Source organism: Bufo bufo, chromosome 6, assembly GCF_905171765.1.
Source record: "Bufo bufo chromosome 6, aBufBuf1.1, whole genome shotgun sequence".
NCBI lineage: Eukaryota > Metazoa > Chordata > Amphibia > Anura > Bufonidae > Bufo > Bufo bufo.
The window spans coordinates 289,433,334-289,455,639 of record NC_053394.1 but is presented as its reverse complement, the minus strand read 5'-3'; the positions used below and the strand labels follow the sequence as shown (position 1 = coordinate 289,455,639).

The window sequence follows — 22,306 nt, the reverse complement described above, 5'->3', positions numbered from 1 at the left end:
GGGGGGGTTAAACAACCAGGAACGGAGTAGTCTCTAATCCTGGCCATTGCAGTACAGTGTCAGCTGTAATGTGCACTAACTACACAGCTTTGCGACGAAGGGTTGTTTAGCATTGGGGGGTCTATTATGCCCAAAGCTTCTCTCGCTCTGGAGGGCACTTTGTGATCAGCTTTTAAGGGTTCTTACATGGACCAATTCCAGTTGATCGGTGCACATTTAAAGGGCCTTTCACATGGCTCAAAGCAAAATGAACAGGGCATGAACGATCGTTATTACATTCACTGTCAGCTGCACATTCCCAGTTTACACATGTGCGGCAAATAAACAGCATAGTTAGGTGCACACATACCTTGTAGGTGCATACAGAGATGCAGTCACCTGACTAGACAAAAAGTTTTTGAAAAAACATGGCTGACTTCTTTCGGAAACAATACGGCTTTTGTCTGTGTATGGTATTACAGTACACTGCAGCCTCATTCGCTTGAATAGGGCTGAGATGCAAAGCTACTCACCCTTTAATAACCCCTTTAATAATACATTTATGAAATGTCACACTTTATAAAGAACTCTATAGTAGCGATTTACTGGCAAATGCCAAAAATGTTTCCCTACTGCTTCGTCTGCCAATGTATATTCCATTTTATTAATTAAATCTCGTTCTATAAATAAAATCTAGAGAAAACCCCTGAATTTGCAGTATGTTAATTATCCTGTGAGTATCGCCTACATCCACAATTTTTATTCCAGGTTTGAACATAAAGGGTAATAAGTGTTTTGTCTGGGAAATGATTTTTGCTGATATAAATGAAGAAATTTGTAGGATGCTTTGTTAAAAGGTTTTCCATTACTGCAGGTATGGTTAAGGGCCCTTGCAACGACCGTATGCCCTCCGAGATATAAGATCCGTGTGCGGGCCATATGTCCCGGAGCGGCAGTGATCGTGCGCACAGGAGCGCACAGCATCATAGTTTACAATGATGCTGTGCATGTCGGGCCGCCCGTGGGGCTACTGTCCTGTACTCATATGATCTTATGAGTACAGGACAATAGCACCACTGGCAGCCCGACGTCCACGGCATCATTGTAATCTATGATGCTGTGCGCACGACCACTGCCGCTCCGGGACATATGGCCCACTCACAGACTGTATATCTTGGAGGGCATATGGTCGTGTGGAAGGGCCCTTAATCTGTGGCATGTTCATTCCAAAATCAGCCACTAAAGGCACCATACTGTACAGAGCAATCTATGGTGCCCCAGACCATATTCCTCTAGAAATCATATCCTCAACTTCATCTTTGATTGTTCATTTTATACATTTCCTAATGATCAGGATTCCATCCTAAGATGGTCCTCATGATCGTCTGCCTCTAGGTTAGGGCTAGTGAGCACAAGAGTGTCTGCTAAATCATCCACCTCTCCTCTATTCCTCTCCAACCAATGGATTTAACTGTGGGCATAATGGTGCCCACTAGTTCAGCTTTCATAGGCCATCTTATAGGCATTAAAGGGGTTGTCCCATAAAAAATATTCGACATTTTTCAAACCAGCATCTGGATCTGGAAACTTCTGTAATTACACATAATTAAAAATTAGGTATAGCCCCTGAGTTATTCACTGAAATCTATCTGTGTAGCGCCACCTATTGTTAGCCCTTTTTCTAAATGCTCTGTCCAGCTCACTGAGGTTGAATTACATGCTCATTTCCGTTCTTTAACTGCCACCAGCTGAAGCAGAAATGGCACGTCCCCTGAGAAAGGACACGCCCCCCTGAGAAAGAACACGCCCCCGAGCTGCCAGCTTGAAATAAATCTAGCAGAACAATTGGAGCAATGAATATGGAGATCTCTGGATCCATGTAAGGTACAGGGCTGGTTTTAAGTTTGTTAGAAAGAGATTGTCATGTACAACATGTACTCATAACCCCTTTAACCACTTCAGCCCCCAGTGCTTAAACACCCTGAAAGACCAGGCCACTTTTTACACTTCTGACCTACACTACTTTCACCGTTTATTGCTCGGTCATGCAACTTACCACCCAAATGAATTTTACCTCCTTTTCTTCTCACTAATAGAGCTTTCATTTGGTGGTATTTCATTGCTGCTGACATTTTTACTTTTTTTGTTATTAATCGAAATTTAACGATTTTTTTGCAAAAAAATGACATTTTTCACTTTCAGTTGTAAAATTTTGCAAAAAAAACGAGATCCATATAGAAATTTTGCTCTAAATTTATAGTTCTACATGTCTTTGATAAAAAAAAAATGTTTGGGTAAAAAAAAAATGGTTTGGGTAAAAGTTATAGCGTTTACAAACTATGGTACAAAAATGTGAATTTTTCGCTTTTTGAAGCAGCTCTGACTTTCTGAGCGCCTGTCATGTTTCCTGAGGTTCTACAATGGCCAGACAGTACAAACACCCCACAAATGACCCCATTTCGGAAAGTACACACCCTAAGGTATTCGCTGATGGGCATAGTGAGTTCATAGAACTTTTTATTGTTTGTCACAAGTTAGCGGAAAATGATGATTTTATTTTTTTTTTTTTTCTTACAAAGTCTCATATTCCACTAACTTGTGACAAAAAATAAAAACTTCTATGAACTCACTATGCCCATCACGAAATACCTTGGGGTCTCTTCTTTCCAAAATGGGGTCACTTGTGGGGTAGTTATACTGCCCTGGCATTCTAGGGGCCCAAATGTGTGGTAAGGAGTTTGAAATCAAATTCTGTAAAAAATGACCTGTGAAATCCGAAAGGTGCTCTTTGGAATATGGGCCCCTTTGCCCACCTAGGCTGCAAAATAGTGTCACACATCTGGTATCTCCGTACTCAGGAGAAGGTGGGGAATGTGTTTTGGGGTGTCTTTTTACATATACCCATGCTGGGTGAGATAAATATCTTGGTCAAATGCCAACTTTGTATAAAAAAATGGGAAAAGTTGTCTTTTGCCAAGATATTTCTCTCACCCAGCATGGGTATATGTAAAATGACACCCCAAAACACATTCCCCACCTTCTCCTGAGTACGGAGATACCAGATGTGTGACACTTTTTTGCAGCCTAGGTGGGCAAAGGGGCCCATATTCCAAAGAGCACCTTTCGGATTTCACAGGTCATTTTTTACTGAATTTGATTTCAAACTCCTTACCACACATTTGGGCCCCTAGAATGCCAGGGCAGTATAACTACCCCACAAGTGACCCCATTTTGGAAAGAAGACACCCCAAGGTATTCCGTGAGGGGCATGGCAAGTTCCTAGAATTTTTTATTTTTTGTCACAAGTTAGTGGAAAATGATGATTTTTTTTTTTTTTTTTTTTTTCATACAAAGTCTCATATTCCACTAACTTGTGACAAAAAATAAAAACTTCCATGAACTCACTATGCCCATCAGCGAATACCTTGGGGTCTCTTCTTTCCAAAATGGGGTCACTTGTGGGGTAGTTATACTGCCCTGGCATTCTAGGGGCCCAAATGTGTGGTAAGGAGTTTGAAATCAAATTCTGTAAAAAATGACCTGTGAAATCCGAAAGGTGCTCTTTGGAATATGGGCCCCTTTGCCCACCTAGGCTGCAAAAAAGTGTCACACATCTGGTATTGCCGTACTCAGGAGAAGGTGGGGAATGTGTTTTGGGGTGTCATTTTACATATACCCATGCTGGGTGAGATAAATATCTTGGTCAAATGCCAACTTTGTATAAAAAAATGGGAAAAGTTGTCTTTTGCCAAGATATTTCTCTCACCCAGCATGGGTATATGTAAAATGACACCCCAAAACACATTCCTCAACTTCTCCTGAGTACGGCGATACCAGATGTGTGACACTTTTTTGCAGCCTAGGTGGGCAAAGGGGCCCATATTCCAAAGAGCACCTTTCGGATTTCACAGGTCATTTTTTACAGAATTTGATTTCAAACTCCTTACCACACATTCGGGCCCCTAGAATGCCAGGGCAGTATAACTACCCCACAAGTGACCCCATTTTGGAAAGAAGAGACCCCAAGGTATTCGCTGATGGGCATAGTGAGTTCATGGAAGTTTTTATTTTTTGTCACAAGTTAGTGGAATATGAGACTTTGTATGAAAAAAAAAAAAAAAAAAAATCATCATTTTCCACTAACTTGTGACAAAAAATAAAAAATTCTAGGAACTCGCCATGCCCCTCACGGAATACCTTGGGGTGTCTTCTTTCCAAAATGGGGTCACTTGTGGGGTAGTTATACTGCCCTGGCATTTTCCAGGGGCCCTAATGTGTGGTAAGTAGGTAAATGACCTGTGAAATCCTAAAGGTGCTCTTTGGAATATGGGCCCCTTTGCCCACCTAGGCTGCAAAAAAGTGTCACACATGTGGTATCGCCGTTTTCAGGAGAAGTTGGGGAATGTGTTTTGGGGTGTCATTTTACATATACCCTTGCTGGGTGAGAGAAATATCTTGGCAAAAGACAACTTTTCCCATTTTTTTATACAAAGTTGGCATTTGACCAAGATATTTCTCTCACCCAGCATGGGTATATGTAAAATGACACCCCAAAACACATTCCCCAACTTCTCCTGAGTACGGCGATACCAGATGTGTGACACTTTTTTGCAGCCTAGATGCGCAAAGGTGCCCAAATTCCTTTTAGGAGGGCATTTTTAGACATTTGGATACCAGACTTCTTCTCACGCTTTGGGGCCCCTAGAATGCCAGGGCAGTATAAATACCCCACATGTGACCCCATTTTGGAAATAAGACACCCCAAGGTATTCAATGAGGGGCATGGCGAGTTCATAGAAATTTTTTTTTTTTTGGCACAAGTTAGCGGAAATTGATATTTTTATTTTTTTTCTCACAAAGTCTCCCGTTCCGCTAACTTGGGACAAAAATTTCAATCTTTCATGGACTCAATATGCCCCTCACGGAATACCTGGGGGTGTCTTCTTTCCGAAATGGGGTCACATGTGGGGTATTTATACTGCCCTGGCATTCTAGGGGCCCTAAAGCGTGAGAAGAAGTCTGGAATATAAATGTCTAAAAAATTTTACGCATTTGGATTCCGTGAGGGGTATGGTGAGTTCATGTGAGATTTTATTTTTTGACACAAGTTAGTGGAATATGAGACTTTGTAAGAAAAAAAAATAAAAATTCCGCTAACTTGGGCCAAAAAAATGTCTGAATGGAGCCTTACAGAGGGGTGATCAATGACAGGGGGGGTGATCAATGACAGGGGTGGTGATCAATGACAGGGGGGGTGATCAATGACAGGGGGGGGTGATCAATGACAGGGGGGGTGATCAATGACAGGGGGGTGATCAGGGAGTCTATATGGGGTGATCACCACAGTCATTGATCACGCCCCTGTAAGGCTTCATTCAGACGTCCGGATGCGTTTTGCGGATCGGATCCATCTATCAGTGCATCCGTAAAAATCATGCGGACATCTGAATGGAGCTTTACAGGGGGGTGATCAGGGAGTCTATATGGGGTGATCACCACAGTCATTAATCATGCCCCTGTAAGGCTTCATTCAGACGTCCGGATGCGTTTTGCGGATCGGATCCATCTATCAGTGCATCCGTAAAAATCATGCGGACATCTGAATGGAGCTTTACAGGGGGGTAATCAATGACAGGGGGGTGATCACCACAGTCATTGATCATGCCCCTGTAAGGCTTCATTCAGACGTCCGGATGCGTTTTGCGGATCGGATCCATCTATCAGTGCATCCGTAAAAATCATGCGGACATCTGAATGGAGCTTTACAGGGGGGTGATCAGGGAGTCTATATGGGGTGATCACCACAGTCATTGATCATGCCCCTGTAAGGCTTCATTCAGACGTCCGGATGCGTTTTGCGGATCCGATCCATCTATCAGTGCATCCGTAAAAATCATGCGGACATCTGAATGGAGCTTTACAGGGGAGTAATCAATGACAGGGGGGTGATTACCACAGTCATTGATCATGCCCCTGTAAGGCTTCATTCAGACGTCCGGATGCGTTTTGCGGATCGGATCCATCTATCAGTGCATCCGTAAAAATCATGCGGACATCTGAATGGAGCTTTACAGGGGGGTGATCAGGGAGTCTATATGGGGTGATCACCACAGTCATTGATCATGCCCCTGTAAGGCTTCATTCAGACGTCCGGATGCGTTTTGCGGATCGGATCCATCTATCAGTGCATCCGTAAAAATCATGCGGACATCTGAATGGAGCTTTACAGCGGGGTGATCAGGGAGTCTATATGGGGTGATCACCACAGTCATTGATCATGCCCCTGTAAGGCTTCATTCAGACGTCTGGATGCGTTTTGCGGATCGGATCCATCTATCAGTGCATCCGTAAAAATCATGCGGACATCTGAATGGAGCTTTACAGGGGGGTAATCAATGACAGGGGGGTAATCAATGACAGGGGGGTGATCAGGGAGTCTATATGGGGTGATAACCACAGTCATTGATCATGCCCCTGTAAGGCTTCATTCAGACGTCCGGATGCTTTTTGCGGATGCGATCCATCTATCAGTGGATCCGTAAAAATCATGCGGACGTCTGAATGGAGCTTTACAGGGGGTTGATCAATGACAGGGGGGTAATCAATGACAGGGGGGTGATCAGGGAGTCTATATGGGGTGATCAGGGGTGATCAGGGGCTAATAAGGGGTTAATAAGTGACGGGGGGGTGTAGTGTAGTGTAGTGGTGCTTGGTGCTACTTTACTGAGCTACCTGTGTCCTCTGGTGGTCGATCCAAACAAAGGGGACCACCAGAGGACCAGGTAGCAGGTATATTAGACGCTGTTATCAAAACAGCGTCTAATATACCTGTTAGGGGTTAAAAAAAACACCGTCTGCTTAAACTAATAACACACAAAGAATTAAATGTTACCATGTTTTTAGTGAACACACCATGTAAACATTCACAGTGCAGGTGGAAAAAGTATGTGAACCCTTGGATTTAATAACTGGTTGAACCTCCTTTGGCAGCAATAACTTCAACCAAACGTTTCCTGTAGTTGCAGATCAGACGTGCACAGCGGTCAGGAGTAATTCTTGACCATTCCTCTTTACAGAACTGTTTCAGTTCAGCAATATTCTTGGGATGTCTGGTGTGAATCGCTTTCTTAATGTCATGCCACAGCATCTCAATCGGGTTGAGGTCAGGTCTCTAACTGGGCCACTCCAGAAGGCGTATTTTCTTCTGGTTAAGCCATTCTGTTGTTGATTTACTTCTATGCTTTGGGTCGTTGTCCTGTTGCAACACCCATCTTCTGTTGAGCTTCAGCTGGCGGACAGATGGCCTTAAGTTCTCCTGCAAAATGTCTTGATAAACTTGGGAATTAATTTTTCCTTCGATGATAGCAATTCGTCCAGGCCCTGACGCAGCAAAGCAGCCCCAAACCATGATGCCCCCACCACCATACTTCACAGTTGGGATGAGGTTTTGATGTTGGTGTGCTGTGCCTCTTTTTCTCCACACATAGTGTTGTGTGTTTCTTCCAAACAACTCAACTTTGGTTTTATCTGTCCACAGAATATTTTGCCAGTACTGCTGTGGAACATCCAGGTGCTCTTGTGCAAACTGCAAACGTGCAGCAATGCTTTTTTTTGTACAGCAGTGGCTTCCTCTGTGGTATCCTCCCATGAAATCCATTTTTGTTTAGTATTTTACGTATCGTAGATTCGCTAACAGGGATGTTAGCATATGCCAGAGACTTTTGTCAGTCTTTAGCTGACACTCTAGGATTCTTCTTCACCTCATTGAGCAGTCTGTACTGTGCTCTTGCAGTTATCTTTACAGGACGGCCACTCCTAGGAAGAGTAGCAGCAGTGCTGAACTTTCTCCATTTATAGACAATTTGTCTTACCGTGGACTGATGAACAGCAAGGCTTTTGGAAATACTTTTATAACCCTTTCCAGCTTTATGCAAGTCAACAATTCTTAATCGTAGGTCTTCTGAGAGCTCTTTTGTGCGAGGCATCATTCACATCAGGCAATGCTTCTTGTGAAAAGCAAACCCAGAACTGGTGTGTGTTTTTTATAGGGCAGGGCAGCTGTAACCAAAACCTCCAATCTCATCTCATTGATTGGACTCCCGTTGGCTGGCACCTCACTCCAATTAGCTCTTGGAGATGTCATTAGTCTAGGGGTTCACATACTTTTTCCACCTGCACTGTGAATGTTTACATGGTGTGTTCAATAAAAACATTCTAACATTTAATTCTTTGTGTGTTATTAGTTTAAGCAGACTGTGATTGTCTATTGTTGTGAATTGATCAGATCACATTTTATGACCAATTTGTGGAGAAATCCATATCGTTCACAAACTTTTTCTTGCAACTGTATCTCTATGCTGTATAATGGGACTAACCCTACAAATAATAGTAAACGCACTAAGGAGCACATGCCCACATGCAAATTTGCAAGACTTTATGCAAGCTCCTGAATCTGGAAGAGGAAACTGAGGCCTACACCCCTTCCCTAATACTTTCCATTTTGGCTGGGGACCAATTAAGAGGCGGGTTATTATTAGGTAACATGTTTATTAGGCTCTCCTTTGAAGACAGAGCAGTGGGGGAGAAGTTTTCTGCTGCAGGAAGCTGCCCCCTAGCTGCAGAAAATGGAGCTGATGCCCTAACCTTATTGTTCCACAAGCACTTAGGAGATTCTAGAAGAGAAAAATGCAGTCCGCCTTATATTTAATTCTTAATATATCTTAATTCTTAATCCATTTAGAATAATCAATGCTGCAAACATTAAGACAGCTGCACTGGCTTTCTTAGTCTTATTGATCTGTAGTCGCTGAGGGTAGATTGATTGCGTCTCTACATGAACCTTGCATGGCAGTCAATGTCAGTCCGGGCTGCTGGTGCTTGTGTCCTATTCATACAAGCTGCTTACATAACTGCAATGCTGGCCGTATTGGTCATCACCCTACTTTCCCAGCATCCGATCATGGCTGTGATTATGTTTTGATTTGGATAGGGAAGGGATTCTTTAATATCATTTTTAAATATTTTTTCTAATATAAACCATATAGTCATTTAGGTCTACTGTTCCTTTAAGACCATATGACCTACACAGAAATGTGAAGAGCAAGCACCAGCACCGGTCTCACAATGTCATTGCACCAAGTTAATTGTATTAGACGTCCTCTCGTTCTAAGAGCCAGTGACAATTCTGATGCACTGCAGATGTGAGGCCGTCTCCAATATCCTGGTGTACCGCGGCCATGTTTGGGACAGTGCCATAGTGAGCACAAATGTTTTCTGCGTAGTATAAAGTGAATTATATGGAATTATTTCAGCTAATTTTTCATTACCATCCAGACCACAGGAAGGGCTCCATAGGAACATCGCTGTGACAGGTATCGGAGCCTTCAGAAGATTTGAGGCCACCATAGCAACTGAACGGTTTCCTCTGTCTTGCCATGGGGGAGCCATTCTGGCCCACTCCCGTGGAAAGACCGCTCAGATGCCATGGTCGCAATTGACCACTGCATCTGAGGGGTTAGGCGAAGTTCACACAGTTATGTGGTCAGTTATTTCCATCAGTTTGGCTTCTTGCACACGACCGTATGTATTTTGCGGTCTGCTAAAAATGGATCCACAAAAAATACGGATGGCATTCGTGTGATTTCCGTATTATTCGGAACAGAACAGCTGGCCCCTAATAGAACAGTCCTATCCTTGTCCGTAATGCGGACAATAATAAGACATGTTCTATTTTTTTGCAGAACGGAAATACAGAAATACGGAAACGGAATGCACACGTTTCCACGTTTTCAGGTAGGTTTTTCCAATTTTGAGGGGTTAAACAATATTTCAGCTTTTTCACTGTTTTTGCTATTTTTAGCACAAATATCAAACCATCAGCCATCACTTACCAGGACGCGGCCTCCAGGACCCTGTGATGCCAGTGTAACTCCCAGCCACATGTCCTCAATTGCATTGGTGCCAGGCAGATCTGCATAGAGAGTGTCAAAGTGTTAGTAAAATACAGTATAATGTGATCTCCCACATTCAGTCTGTAGTAGGAGAGATAATATACTGTCATAAAAGAGGTTGTTGAGGATTTGAAAAAAATAACCTCTGCTTTTTTTCAGAAACAGTGCCACTTTTATACACTGGTTGTGTCTGGTATTGCAGCTCTATGCTATTCAAGTGAGTGAGACTGTGCTGCAATACCAGACATAGCCTATGGACGAGTATAGGAGAAGCAGTTCCTTTTTCTAATCCCAGACAACCCTTTTATAGGGTAACCTGATACACATATGTTTCTTTAGTTTATCCTTCCCTCGTTTTACATTTGCAATACCCATCATGCATTGTACCATTTCATTTTATTTTGTCGGCAGATAATCCCTGTTTACACCATGACCACCTTTAGCGGCAAGTTGAGAACATGGAAAGTTTAATGATTATTTTGGTCTCCCTAATACATAAACATAATGCACACAGTGATGTCACAGTAAGGGGATAATGCTCACAGTGATGTGGCAGTAAGGGGATAATGCTCACAGTAACAACAAAGTACAGGGATAATGCACAGAGTGATGTCACAGTAAAGGGGATAATGCTTACAGTGATGTCACAGTAAGGGGATAATGCTCACAGTGACGTTGCAGTAAGGGGATAATGGTCGCAGTAACAACAATGTACAGGTATAATACACACAGTGATGTCACAGTAAGGAGATAATGCTCAAAGTGATGTCACAGTAAGAGGATTATGCTCAGAGTGACATTGCAGTAAAGGGGATAATGCTCACAGTAACAACGTACAGGGATAATGCACACAGTGATGTCAGAGTGAGGGTATAATTCTCAAACTGGTGTGACAGTACAGATGTACAATGTTCAGAGTAATCTCCCAGTAAGGGGATAATGCTCACAGTGGTGTCACAGTACAGGCAATAATGTTTACTGTAATTTCACAGTACAGGGATAAGTGAAAACAAAACCCGAAAAAATGGTCTTCTGGGGTGCGCCGATTCAGGGATCTGGAGCGACGCAGGTCCCGGGGAGCAGGTAAGTATAATGTATGTATAATGTATATGAGGGGCCCGGGCATTGGAGGGGATCTTTTAGAATTCAGATAAACCCTTTTAGGCTAGTTTCACACTAGCGGCAAGGAAATCCGGCAGGCTGTTCCGGCTGGTGAACAGCCTGTCGGATCTGTGCTGTCTCTAGTGCGCGCGTGCCCCCGAACTACCGCTCCAGCCCCATTGACTATAATGGGGGCGGGCCGGAGTTTCGGCGGCAGCACGGCAAACATGCCGAGAGACGACCGGAATAAAACTACGACATGTCATACTTTTATTCCGGCCGCCTCCCGGCATGCTAACCGTGCTGCTGCCGGAACTCCGGCCCGCCCCCATTATAGTTAATGGGGCCGGAGTGGTAGTTCGGGGGCACGCGTGCACTAGAGCAGCACAGATCCGACAGGCTGTTCACCCGCCGGAACAGCCTGCCGGAGTTCCTTGCCGCTACAGGGAGTGCAGAATTATTAGGCAAATGAGTATTTTGACCACATCATCCTCTTTATGCATGTTGTCTTACTCCAAGCTGTATAGGCTCGAAAGCCTACTACCAATTAAGCATATTAGGTGATGTGCATCTCTGTAATGAGAAGGGGTGTGGTCTGGCTCAGAAAAGTCAAAAATAGTGAGATATCTTGCAGAGGGATGCAGCACCCTTAAAATTGCAAAGCTTCTGAAGCGTGATCATCGAACAATCAAGCGTTTCATTCAAAATAGTCAACAGGGTCGCAAGAAGCGTGTGGAAAAACCAAGGCGCAAAATAACTGCCCATGAACTGAGAAAAGTCAAGCGTGCAGCTGCCAAGATGCCACTTGCCACGAGTTTGGCCATATTTCAGAGCTGCAACATCACTGGAGTGCCCAAAAGCACAAGGTGTGCAATACTCAGAGACATGGCCAAGGTAAGAAAGGCTGAAAGACGACCACCACTGAACAAGACACACAAGCTGAAACGTCAAGACTGGGCCAAGAAATATCTCAAGACTGATTTTTCTAAGGTTTTATGGACTGATGAAATGAGAGTGAGTCTTGATGGGCCAGATGGATGGGCCCGTGGCTGGATTGGTAAAGGGCAGAGAGCTCCAGTCCGACTCAGACGCCAGCAAGGTGGAGGTGGAGTACTGGTTTGGGCTGGTATCATCAAAGATGAGCTTGTGGGGCCTTTTCGGGTTGAGGATGGAGTCAAGCTCAACTCCCAGTCCTACTGCCAGTTTCTGGAAGACACCTTCTTCAAGCAGTGGTACAGGAAGAAGTCTGCATCCTTCAAGAAAAACATGATTTTCATGCAGGACAATGCTCCATCACACGCGTCCAAGTACTCCACAGCGTGGCTGGCAAGAAACGGTATAAAAGAAGAAAATCTAATGACATGGCCTCCTTGTTCACCTGATCTGAACCCCATTGAGAACCTGTGGTCCATCATCAAATGTGAGATTTACAAGGAGGGAAAATAGTACACCTCTCTGAACAGTGTCTGGGAGGCTGTGGTTGCTGCTGCACGCAATGTTGATGGTGAACAGATCAAAACACTGACAGAATCCATGGATGGCAGGCTTTTGAGTGTCCTTGCAAAGAAAGGTGGCTATATTGGTCACTGATTTGTTTTTGTTTTGTTTTTGAATGTCAGAAATGTATATTTGTGAATGTTGAGATGTTATATTGGTTTCACTGGTAAAAATAAATAATTGAAATGGGTATATATTAGTTTTTTGTTAAGTTGCCTAATAATTATGCACAGTAATAGTCACCTGCACACACAGATATCCCCCTAAAATAGCTAAAACTAAAAACAAACTAAAAACTACTTCTAAAAATATTCAGCTTTGATATTAATGAGTTTTTTGGGTTCATTGAGAACATGGTTGTTGTTCAATAATAAAATTAATCCTCAAAAATACAACTTGCCTAATAATTCTGCACTCCCTGTAGTGTGAAACTAGCCTAAAAGGGTTTATCTGAATTCAAAAAGATCCCCTCCAATGCCCGGGCCCCTCATATACATTATACATACTTTATACTTACCTGCTCCCCGGGACCTGCGTCGCTCCACATCCCTGTAGCGGCGCGCCCCAGAAGACCATTTAGTAGTCCAGGGGCACGCTTGCACTAGCGGCAGCACAGATCCGACAGGCTGTCACCCGCCGGAACAGCCTTTAGGAGTTCCTTGCATCTAGTGTGAAAGTACACTAAGGCAGTTACCCCACACAATTCTTTATCGTCTATCCATAGAAGAGGTGACAAGTAACGGATTGCAGGGGGTCTAATCCAAATGGAGAAGTAGCGTCAGTAAGTTCACCGCTCCATTCACTTCTATGGGGCTGTCGTAGACAGCAGTCCATCCGTCAGTCCCACAGACATGAATAGGGCTGAGCTGTAATATCACACAGGTGTGGCTCTGCTCTGTTTTTTGGGGAAAAATTCAGCCGTGTTTTTCTAATCCTACGTTATCCTACGTAAAACCCCTTTAAAAAAAAGTTCCTGGGCCTAGTTTTACAATAGCTGGAGAGCCACAGGTTGGTGACCACGGCAGTGTAGGATAAACCTGCTCTTCTCCAGCTGTCAGACCATACCTCCCACCATCCTGTGCCTCCCACGGGCTGGAGACATGCGGGCGTTGTACCAGCAGCTGAGAAACATCAGGTCTGTGGACCCCTGACACATGGAATTCCAGGCCCAGCAATAAAGTCATCTTTGCCCTGCTGAAACTAACAGAAGCGAGCGCTTGGCTATATAATAAGGCCTGCAAAAAATACGGATGACGTCCGTGTGCATTCCGTATTTAGCGCAACGGAACAGCTGGCCCCTAAAAGAACAGTCCTATCCTTGTTCGTAATGCAGACAATAATAGGACATGTTCTATTTTTTTGCGGAACGGAAATACGGACATACGGAAACGGAATGCACACGGAGTCATTGCCTTTTTTTTGGCGGACCCATTGAAATGAAAAGTTCCGTATACGGTCCGCAAAAAAATAAAAAGACCGGCGAGTGTCACATGTGACATACTGCTATAATGTAGCCGCCCGATACCCTAATAAACTTACTTTCCTGATCCACTAAGACTCTGAAACAGTCAGATTTGGAGATTGTGATGGGACACGCGTAGACGGCTCCTGTTCTGTTCACGTTCACGTTGGGGGGCGCTGCGTCTTGGGGAGCTCCTGACAGCAGTCTGTAGGGACATAATAGGGTTATTAGATTAGCACACACGTATATAATTACACAGATCATATAGGCTGTAGATATATCGCAGAGGTGACTTGTATGACAGTTACAGTCCCTCTAAATTGAGCACTGTTGCTTTGCATTATTGGGGCCCTGAAAGGGGTTGGCCACTTTCGGGTTATTTTTGACCAATGTATTTGTAAGGCTAGTTTCACACTTGCAGCAGTCTGTTCTGCTGGAGTTCTCCAGATCCGGAATTGCCAGATACCGCCGTCTTCCTGCAGGACCCCATTGACTACTGATTCCCGGCATTGTCTAACGGACCTGACGGCCTAAATACCCAGCCGCAGGTGTGAAAGAGGACTAACATGTCTATGTGACACTTATTAATATAGCCTTTCTTCATATTCTGCACCATTTTCTATATTTCATAAGATGTGTCCCCCTTGTTTGCTAAGTCTTTTGTGCTGTCCACACGGAGGTCCTGTCCATAAAATGGCTGCTGATGGAGGGTCATGTGACCAGACACATCACTTTCTGTTCATGTACACTGCACCCGCCATCTGCACTTGCACTGCTGGGAGTTTAGTGCAGGTGCAGTGAGTCTGAATGCAGGAGACCGAGTGATTTGCCTGGTCACATGACCCTCCATCAGCGGCCATCTTATGGACAGGACCTCCATGTGGATAGCACAAAAGACTTGGCAAATAAGCAGGCATACCTTATGAGATATACAAAAAGGCACAGAATTTCAACAAAGGATATATTAGTAGGTGCCATATAGTCATCTTAGAAATACATTTGTAGTAGCAAGAAAGTGGCCAGCCCCTTGAACTTAAAATCACAATCAACATCTACATGAACAGCACTTGTGCCACACTTCATGAGCACCTCTCAAGTTGATACTTAAAAGGGTTGTCACTTCAGCAAGTGGCATTTATCATGTAGAGAAAGTTTATACAAGGCGTTTACTAATATATTGTGATTGTCCATATTGCCTCCTTTGCTGGCTGGATTCATTTTTCCATCACATTATACATTGCTTGTTTCCATGGTTACAACCACCGCTGCAGAGCAGATATGAGATGGCCGGGACATGAGCTGCTAGCCATGAGTGCCTATTCCTGCTTCCATAGTCCCGGCCACCAGAGAGGCCAGCCCGCTTTCTCTTATAGTGTGCAAGCACGGCCACCAGAACTGGACTGCAGGGTGGTCGCAACCATGGAAGCGAGCAGTGTATAATGTGATGGAAAAATAAAGCAAGTCAGCAAAGGAGGCAATATGGAGAATCACAATACATTAGTAAGTGCCTTGTATTATTCCATTTGCTGAAGTGAGACTGCCCCTTTAATCCTGTAGCACAGACTCCATAACCATGGGGGTATGAATCCAACTTCTAGGGAGGCCCCACACTATTACAAATCCTCTGGCGAGCTACATGGCATCTCCAGTAGGTCTATGGGGGAGATTTATCAAACTGCTATGAAGTAGCACTGGCTTAGTTGCCCATAGCAACCAATCAGCTTCCACCTTTCATTCTTCAGAGCTCCTCTGTAAAATGAAAGGTGGAATCTGATTGGTTGCTATGGGCAAGTAAGCCAGTTCTACTTTACACCAGTTTTATAAATGACCACCTATGTACCTACATTCTACAAACTATTCCAATTTATGTGTCAGTGCTCCTTCCTCCTGCCCTATAATATCCAAACAGAAGTCATATATCCAGCTAGTAATCCTCCTCCAGGCTATAATTTACACTCCCTTCCATATCTTCACCCACCAGTATTCCGATGCTGTTTAGACTAAGGTTGACTGGTCTGAATCACCAAACTGGGAATGTGCCTGACGTGAACACTTCAAGTGTATTAACCCTCGGGTGTTAAAACGTCTGCCATATCCTGGTACATGTTCACGCCATTCCCCCTCCGCCCACATTATATAAAGGGGTGCTCAGGGCTATTCTTTTGACAAAGCATTGTCTATAGCAGAGGCCTGCAACCTCCGGTTCTCCATTTGTGGTGCTCAGTGCCTGCTGGGAGTTGTAGTTTTACCATATTTGGAGACCCACAAGTTGCAGACCACTTGTCTTGTCTATAGAGAGAATCAGGGCTTTTGTCTTGGTTGCCACAGCAACCAATCACAGCACGGCTTTCAGTTTTTGGAGGCAGAATATGAAATGAAAGCTGTGCCGTGATTGGTTGCTACAGTCAACAAAGACTGCTCACACAGTTTCAGGGAGTCTTCCCCCATGAAACAGGAACAGAACCAGCCCAAGCTGGGGCCCTCTGCACAGGGTCCATAGAAGCTGCAAGAACTGCTTCTATGGGATGTAGGTGCCAGGGGTTGTCACAAAACATAATTTACATTTTTCAAACCAGCACATGGATCTGAATACTTTTGTAATTGCATGAAATTAAAAATTTTGTATAGCCACTGAGTTATTCAATAAAATGCATCTGTATAGCGCCATCTGCTGTTTGTTCTTTTCCTTAGTCTTTTGTCCGTCTCACTGTGCAGGTCGCACATGCTCAGTTTAAATCATTGACTGCTACCAACCATATGTTCTGTTCGAAGCTGTGCCAGTTACAGGGAGAGAGCTGTAGCAGAAAGGACATGCCCCTGATCTGCCAGCAGAACAATTGGAGTAATGAATGGGGAGATCTCCGGTTCCATGTGCGGTACAGGGCTGGTTCTAGCTTTGTTACACAGACATTGCCATGTATTATATGATATCTGATTATAATTTTTTACATTAATATGAATATGATTTGCCCAGGATACTAATAAAATACCTTAGTTAATATCTGATTATCTATAAAACCTGGCAAAGGTATACTGGGATTTGTAGTGCTACAACAGCCGCAGAGTCACAGGGTGATTATATACTGTCTGTGCTCTGCCAGATGATAGGAGTTGTGGCTGTCTGTATAAAGTACTTCAGGGCTGAGGGGGTTAATGTCTGCAGAGCCGTACAGACCTGGGGTTGCTAGATCTTGTTTTGCAGCAGAATAAATTTAAGAACCTGTAAGTGTTGTGTAATTGATCTGCTGCAGGGCGGGGGTGGGGGGAGTTATGACGGAAACCCCTTCTGGGAATAATGATACCACTTTCTGCTCTACAAAGGGTTAATGAGGTGAATGATCCCCCAAGTAACTAACGGTAAAAGATTTGTCGGTGACTAACCGGAGGCTACCTGCATTGCTGGCATGCCTAGGGTGAATCAGAGGAAGTAGCATTTATCATACCACACCCTGAGTGACACACAGCGGGCAGTGCCAGCCTCCATTCACGCACACACACTGCAGCACAATGACGAGCATGGGCAGTTCACATGGGTGCTGTGCCAAGCTTCAATGACATACAATGCTACACTGAAAGAACGAGAGACCAGGCCAGGCTTGTGCCAGCACACACTTTCTGCCAGCTCTACTATGACGGGCGATTACACAGAGAAGTAATGTGGCAATTTCTACAGACCACAGGTGCCAAATCACATATGTAATAATACCACAATGTGGGCACGATGCACAAAAACCGCAAGCTACATATACTGTACCATAGTGCTCAGGCATATAAATTAGGGTGGGCACTATGGATAACATATGGCGCCACTTATGTCGACTGGGTTGATCCTGAAGCTGCACAGCAGGTTGGCATTATATTGAAATCACTGAATGGCAGAGATGCTACCACTGTACTGCAATTTTATTATGCCATGCCAAGTGTATTCTTAATTCCCATGGAGGGCATTGCAGGACCTGTCACTGAATCTGTGTTGTGCCATTCCTTTATTATTCCTGCTAGAAGTTATGATTTACGGTACTAGCAGTTTGCAATGAAGGTCCAGGGCAGCGTTTCCAGGTGTGTCCCTGCACAGTCTGACACTGGTATCATAGACTGAATTGTGGCAGACTGTGCAAGGACACATTCTCAACTGGTAACACCCATGTGGACTCTGCAAACTGCAATTCATTCATAACTTCTAGCAGTAACAATAAAGGAATGGCACATCATAGGTGCCAACCTCTAACTCAAATCAGTTCTGGAAAGTGCATGCAGTGAGAATACCGACTTTCAATGTCCTTACCCATAGCATGGCCTATAGGAATAGCTTTAGGAGGCTTTAAACATTTATGGTACATCTCACATCTGGGACCTCCGCCTATCTGAAGAACGGGAATCCCATGACCTTTATTTTGCAAGCAAATGTTTGCATGCTTGACATACCTTCCATAGACCTATGGTCATGGTCCTTAGGTAGACCATCCATGTTTGATCAGTGGAAGTCCAACATCCGGGACCTAGCACAATGAAGGGACATGGAAACCATCACTTGACCTGGAAACAAGCTGCAGGACCAGACACAGATGCCGGTAGGGACGAGAAGTTGTGCCTCTTTAAACAATGAAGCAGAAACAGCCATGACTCCTTCATTGCACTGATTGACAGGAGAACCTGTGGTTGGACCACCACCAACCAAACATTGATGGTGTGTTCTAAGGATTCCAGACAACTCTTTTAAAGGGATTTTCTAGGAGATTGATACTGATAGCCTTTTCTCAGGATAGGTCATCAACTCCAGGCACCCCGGCCGATCATCTGTTTGCGGCCACGTAACCTGCACCAAACGGATGTTGATGTAGGAAGGCTAAAGAGCTGCAGCGTGGACACCAAGGCACTGGGAACCAGACAAGGGGATCAGGTAAGTATGATTTCCTCCACAGGTACAGCCACCTTGGAAGGGGGTCTGCTCAAAGGGCTCCCAGGGCTAAAAAATCCCTTTAAGGAATCTATTGTGGATGTGTCATGAATGTCCATTGTGCTAAAACCAATTTTTTTGAGGGGGATAGTTTTTGTGGCTCCATAACTTTGTTGCCTTGCTTAGATGCCTGGTCAGCCAAACCTGCCAATCTTAGTGGGACCAGACAACTATGTAATGTGTTGGAGGGGGGGGGGGGGGCAGGAGGGGGGGGGGGGGGGGTATTGAGGTGTAAGGTATACTTGTCCAAACGAGCATATGACTGATAAGTAACTAAAGGATTTTTTGTGACTCATCAGGCAATTATTGGGAACAAGTGGTTCTTGCCCGATGCCTGCTCTTCAGAGGAGGTGAGGGCTGCACTTACATCCGGTAATCATCTCCACTGCATGTAGACCAGCAATCACTGCTGTCATCGCTCATCCCCATAGAGCATCATTGTTTTTGGGAACGGATATAAGCACAAAGATGTATGCACAATGAAAAGTGCAATATGGAGAATATGGAAAGTATCAAAGAAACATTAGGCCAAAAATAAACCAATACAGATTACCTGAATAGTGACTAGGAGTGGTCTTTGTGGAGAAAAGAATCCCGACATGGCGTCCTCACGGGTCCCTGAAGTATGTCATTGTACTTATAATTAGGTGGGCACAAGTTCCATTTGGCTTGGTCCATGTGGAGGTCCTGGACCTTATTAGGGGTTTGCAGATTTTTTTATTGTTTTTAGTTGCCTGCTTTTTAAGTATTTTTCTTATATGGAGGTGCTCCCTCTTTCATTAATTTGTGTTCTTTTCCGTAGTCCATATAAACAGCAAGCAGACATTAAATAACAGGTTGGAGGGACAATAATAGCTACAACACGATATGCCCCGTGAACAAAGTCAGCATGCCACGGCACAATGCACAGAAGATGTCTTCAGCACTTGGTAAGAACTCACACTGACCCCTGAGATAAGGGAGCTGAGGGAAGTCTACAGCGCCTCCTGATACATCTCCTGCCCCCCCCCCTTTCTTAGCATGTCTCAACCTGAGAACTGCAGACATGAACTGTGGCCTACAGAGACAGACCTTAGGCCAGGGAGGGCTGCTGTACAGATTACTATATAGATCTGTAGACCTTGATTGAGTAGGTGTAGAAGTAATACACTCTCAGATCTATACAGAGTGGAGACCATTAGAAGCAAGTAAACCATTCACTCAACTACTGGAGAACTGATTTAAGATAAATATGAGTCTTGTTCTGTCCTTAAAGGGAACCTGTTGTATTGAAAATGCAGTGCAACCTGCCGGCAGCATGTTATAGAGCAGGAGGCGCTAAGCAGATTCATATATAGTTTTATGGGGAAAGATTCAATATAACTTGTATTTCACAAACTTAAATCTCTGCTCTTTCTGTGATTAGGAGTCCAAGGGGGCGGTGTTATCTTTAATTGACAGATTTCCTTATATACATTTACATACTGAGATAGCTGTCAATCACTAGGACCGCCCACTGGACTCCTAAGCATAGCTAGAGCAGAGATTTTACATTCATTTATATTCTAGCTCAGTCTAGTCTTAGGAGTCTAGTGGGAGGTCCTATCCAGTGATTGACAGCTGTCTGTACATACACTCGTGCAGGGGAGGCTATCAGTCACTGCTTATAACGAGCAGAGATTTAGGCCTCATGCACACGACCGTTCCGTTTTTTGCGTTCCGCAAACCACGGATCCGCAAAATACGGAAGCCGCCCGTGTGCCTTCCGCAATTTGCGTAACGGGCGGCCCATTGTAGAAATGCCTATTCTTGTCCGCAAAACGGACAAGAATAGGACATGTTATATTTTTTTTTTTGCGGGGCTAGGGAACGGAGCGACGGATGCGGACAGCACACGGAGTGCTGTCCTAATCTTTTGCGGCCCCATTGAAGTGAATGGGTCCGCACCCGAGCAGCAAAAACAGCGGCTCGGATGCGGACCCGAAAAACGGTCGTGTGCATGAGGCCTTACATGAATAAACTACAAGGTATACTGAACCTTTTCCCACTATACATCAGTTTGCTCAGCTCCTCCTGTTCTATAACATGCTGCCCAAAGGTCAATGTAAATGGTTCCCTTCAAGGGTATGTATACTTTTGCACAATTTTTATTCCAGTGCATTTAAAATGAGAAATGAATCAACTGCAACTAAGTCTGCTGTGTCTACAGCTAGTATGCAAACCTATGTGTCTCCATGGTAACTGGCTACATTATAACTCCACCCTATCTCCACCCCCTCTTCTTGCTGACCTACAGACAGTAGAAGTAGTGATGACTACATGATCAGACCACACAGTAGTCGGTAACCATGAAGACACATAGTTCTGCAGAGGAGCTGCATACACAACATGGTAAGGTGTTTCTAACCACAAGTATTTAAAAAGTTCCTTTATTTTTATTTTAGATTCAGTGGAGCAGAAATAATTTATTTTAAAACCACTTATTACATGTATATTCAGGTCTGGAGGATCTCTCGCAGGCATGATGACGTTTTCGCTGCCTGGTCCTGTCAATCTAAGGGCAGAGGGTGCGACAGATGCAGAGAGAGCTTCTAGGTGTAACGGAAACGCCTCCATTGCTCTTAGAGGCTCATTTGCATATATTAAAACATCATTTTTCAATGCGGGGACATACAGTATGAACATGAGGTCAACATAGATGTCTTCAGCTGCCAAGAGCACATGTAACAGGTCAGCCAGTTTCATCTGTCCCCTATGCCAGTTTCTGAAAACGGGGGCATGGTGAGGATGGGGTGCGATGGGGCCATGGGCCCCGACACATTTATCATTATTTACACCAGAAAATGACATAAATAATGGCTGAAATCTATGGCAGCTCAAAACTACCAAAGATTTTAGGGCTCTTTCACACCTGCGTTCTTGTCTTCCGGCATAGAGTTCCGTCGTCGGGGCTCTATGCCGGAAGAATCCTGATCAGGATTATCCTAATGCATTCTGAATGGAGAGTAATCCGTTCAGGATGCATCAGGATGTCTTCAGTTCCGGTACGGAACGTTTGTTGGCCGGAGAAAATACCGCAGCATGCTGCGCTTTTTGCTCCGGCCAAAAATCCGGAACACTTGCCGCAAGGCCGGATCCGGAATTAATGCCCATTGAAAGGCATTGATCCGGATCCGGCCTTAAGCTAAACGTCGTTTCGGCGCATTGCCGGAGCCGACATTTAGCTTTTTCAGAGTGGTTACCATGGCTGCCGGGACGCTAAAGTCCTGACAGCCATGGTAAGTGTAGCGGGGAGCGGGGGAGCAGTGTACTTACCGTCCGTGCGGCTCCCGGGGCGCTTCAGAGTGACGTCAGGGCGCCCCAAGCGCATGGATCACGTGA

At 44.5% G+C, this 22,306-nt stretch overlaps 1 protein-coding gene across 1 annotated transcript in view; it reads right to left on the bottom strand.

Annotated features, from left to right (window-relative positions):
- ITGA3 (integrin subunit alpha 3) overlaps window positions 1-22,306 on the bottom strand; it is a 75,660-nt gene that overhangs the window by 39,205 nt on the left and 14,149 nt on the right. The window contains exons 2-3 of the mRNA XM_040435049.1: window positions 14,067-14,194; window positions 9,870-9,949 (exon numbers count right to left, since the gene is read on the bottom strand). Coding sequence (XP_040290983.1) covers window positions 9,870-9,949; window positions 14,067-14,194 — 208 coding nt within the window. The remainder of the gene's footprint in view (window positions 1-9,869; window positions 9,950-14,066; window positions 14,195-22,306) is intronic.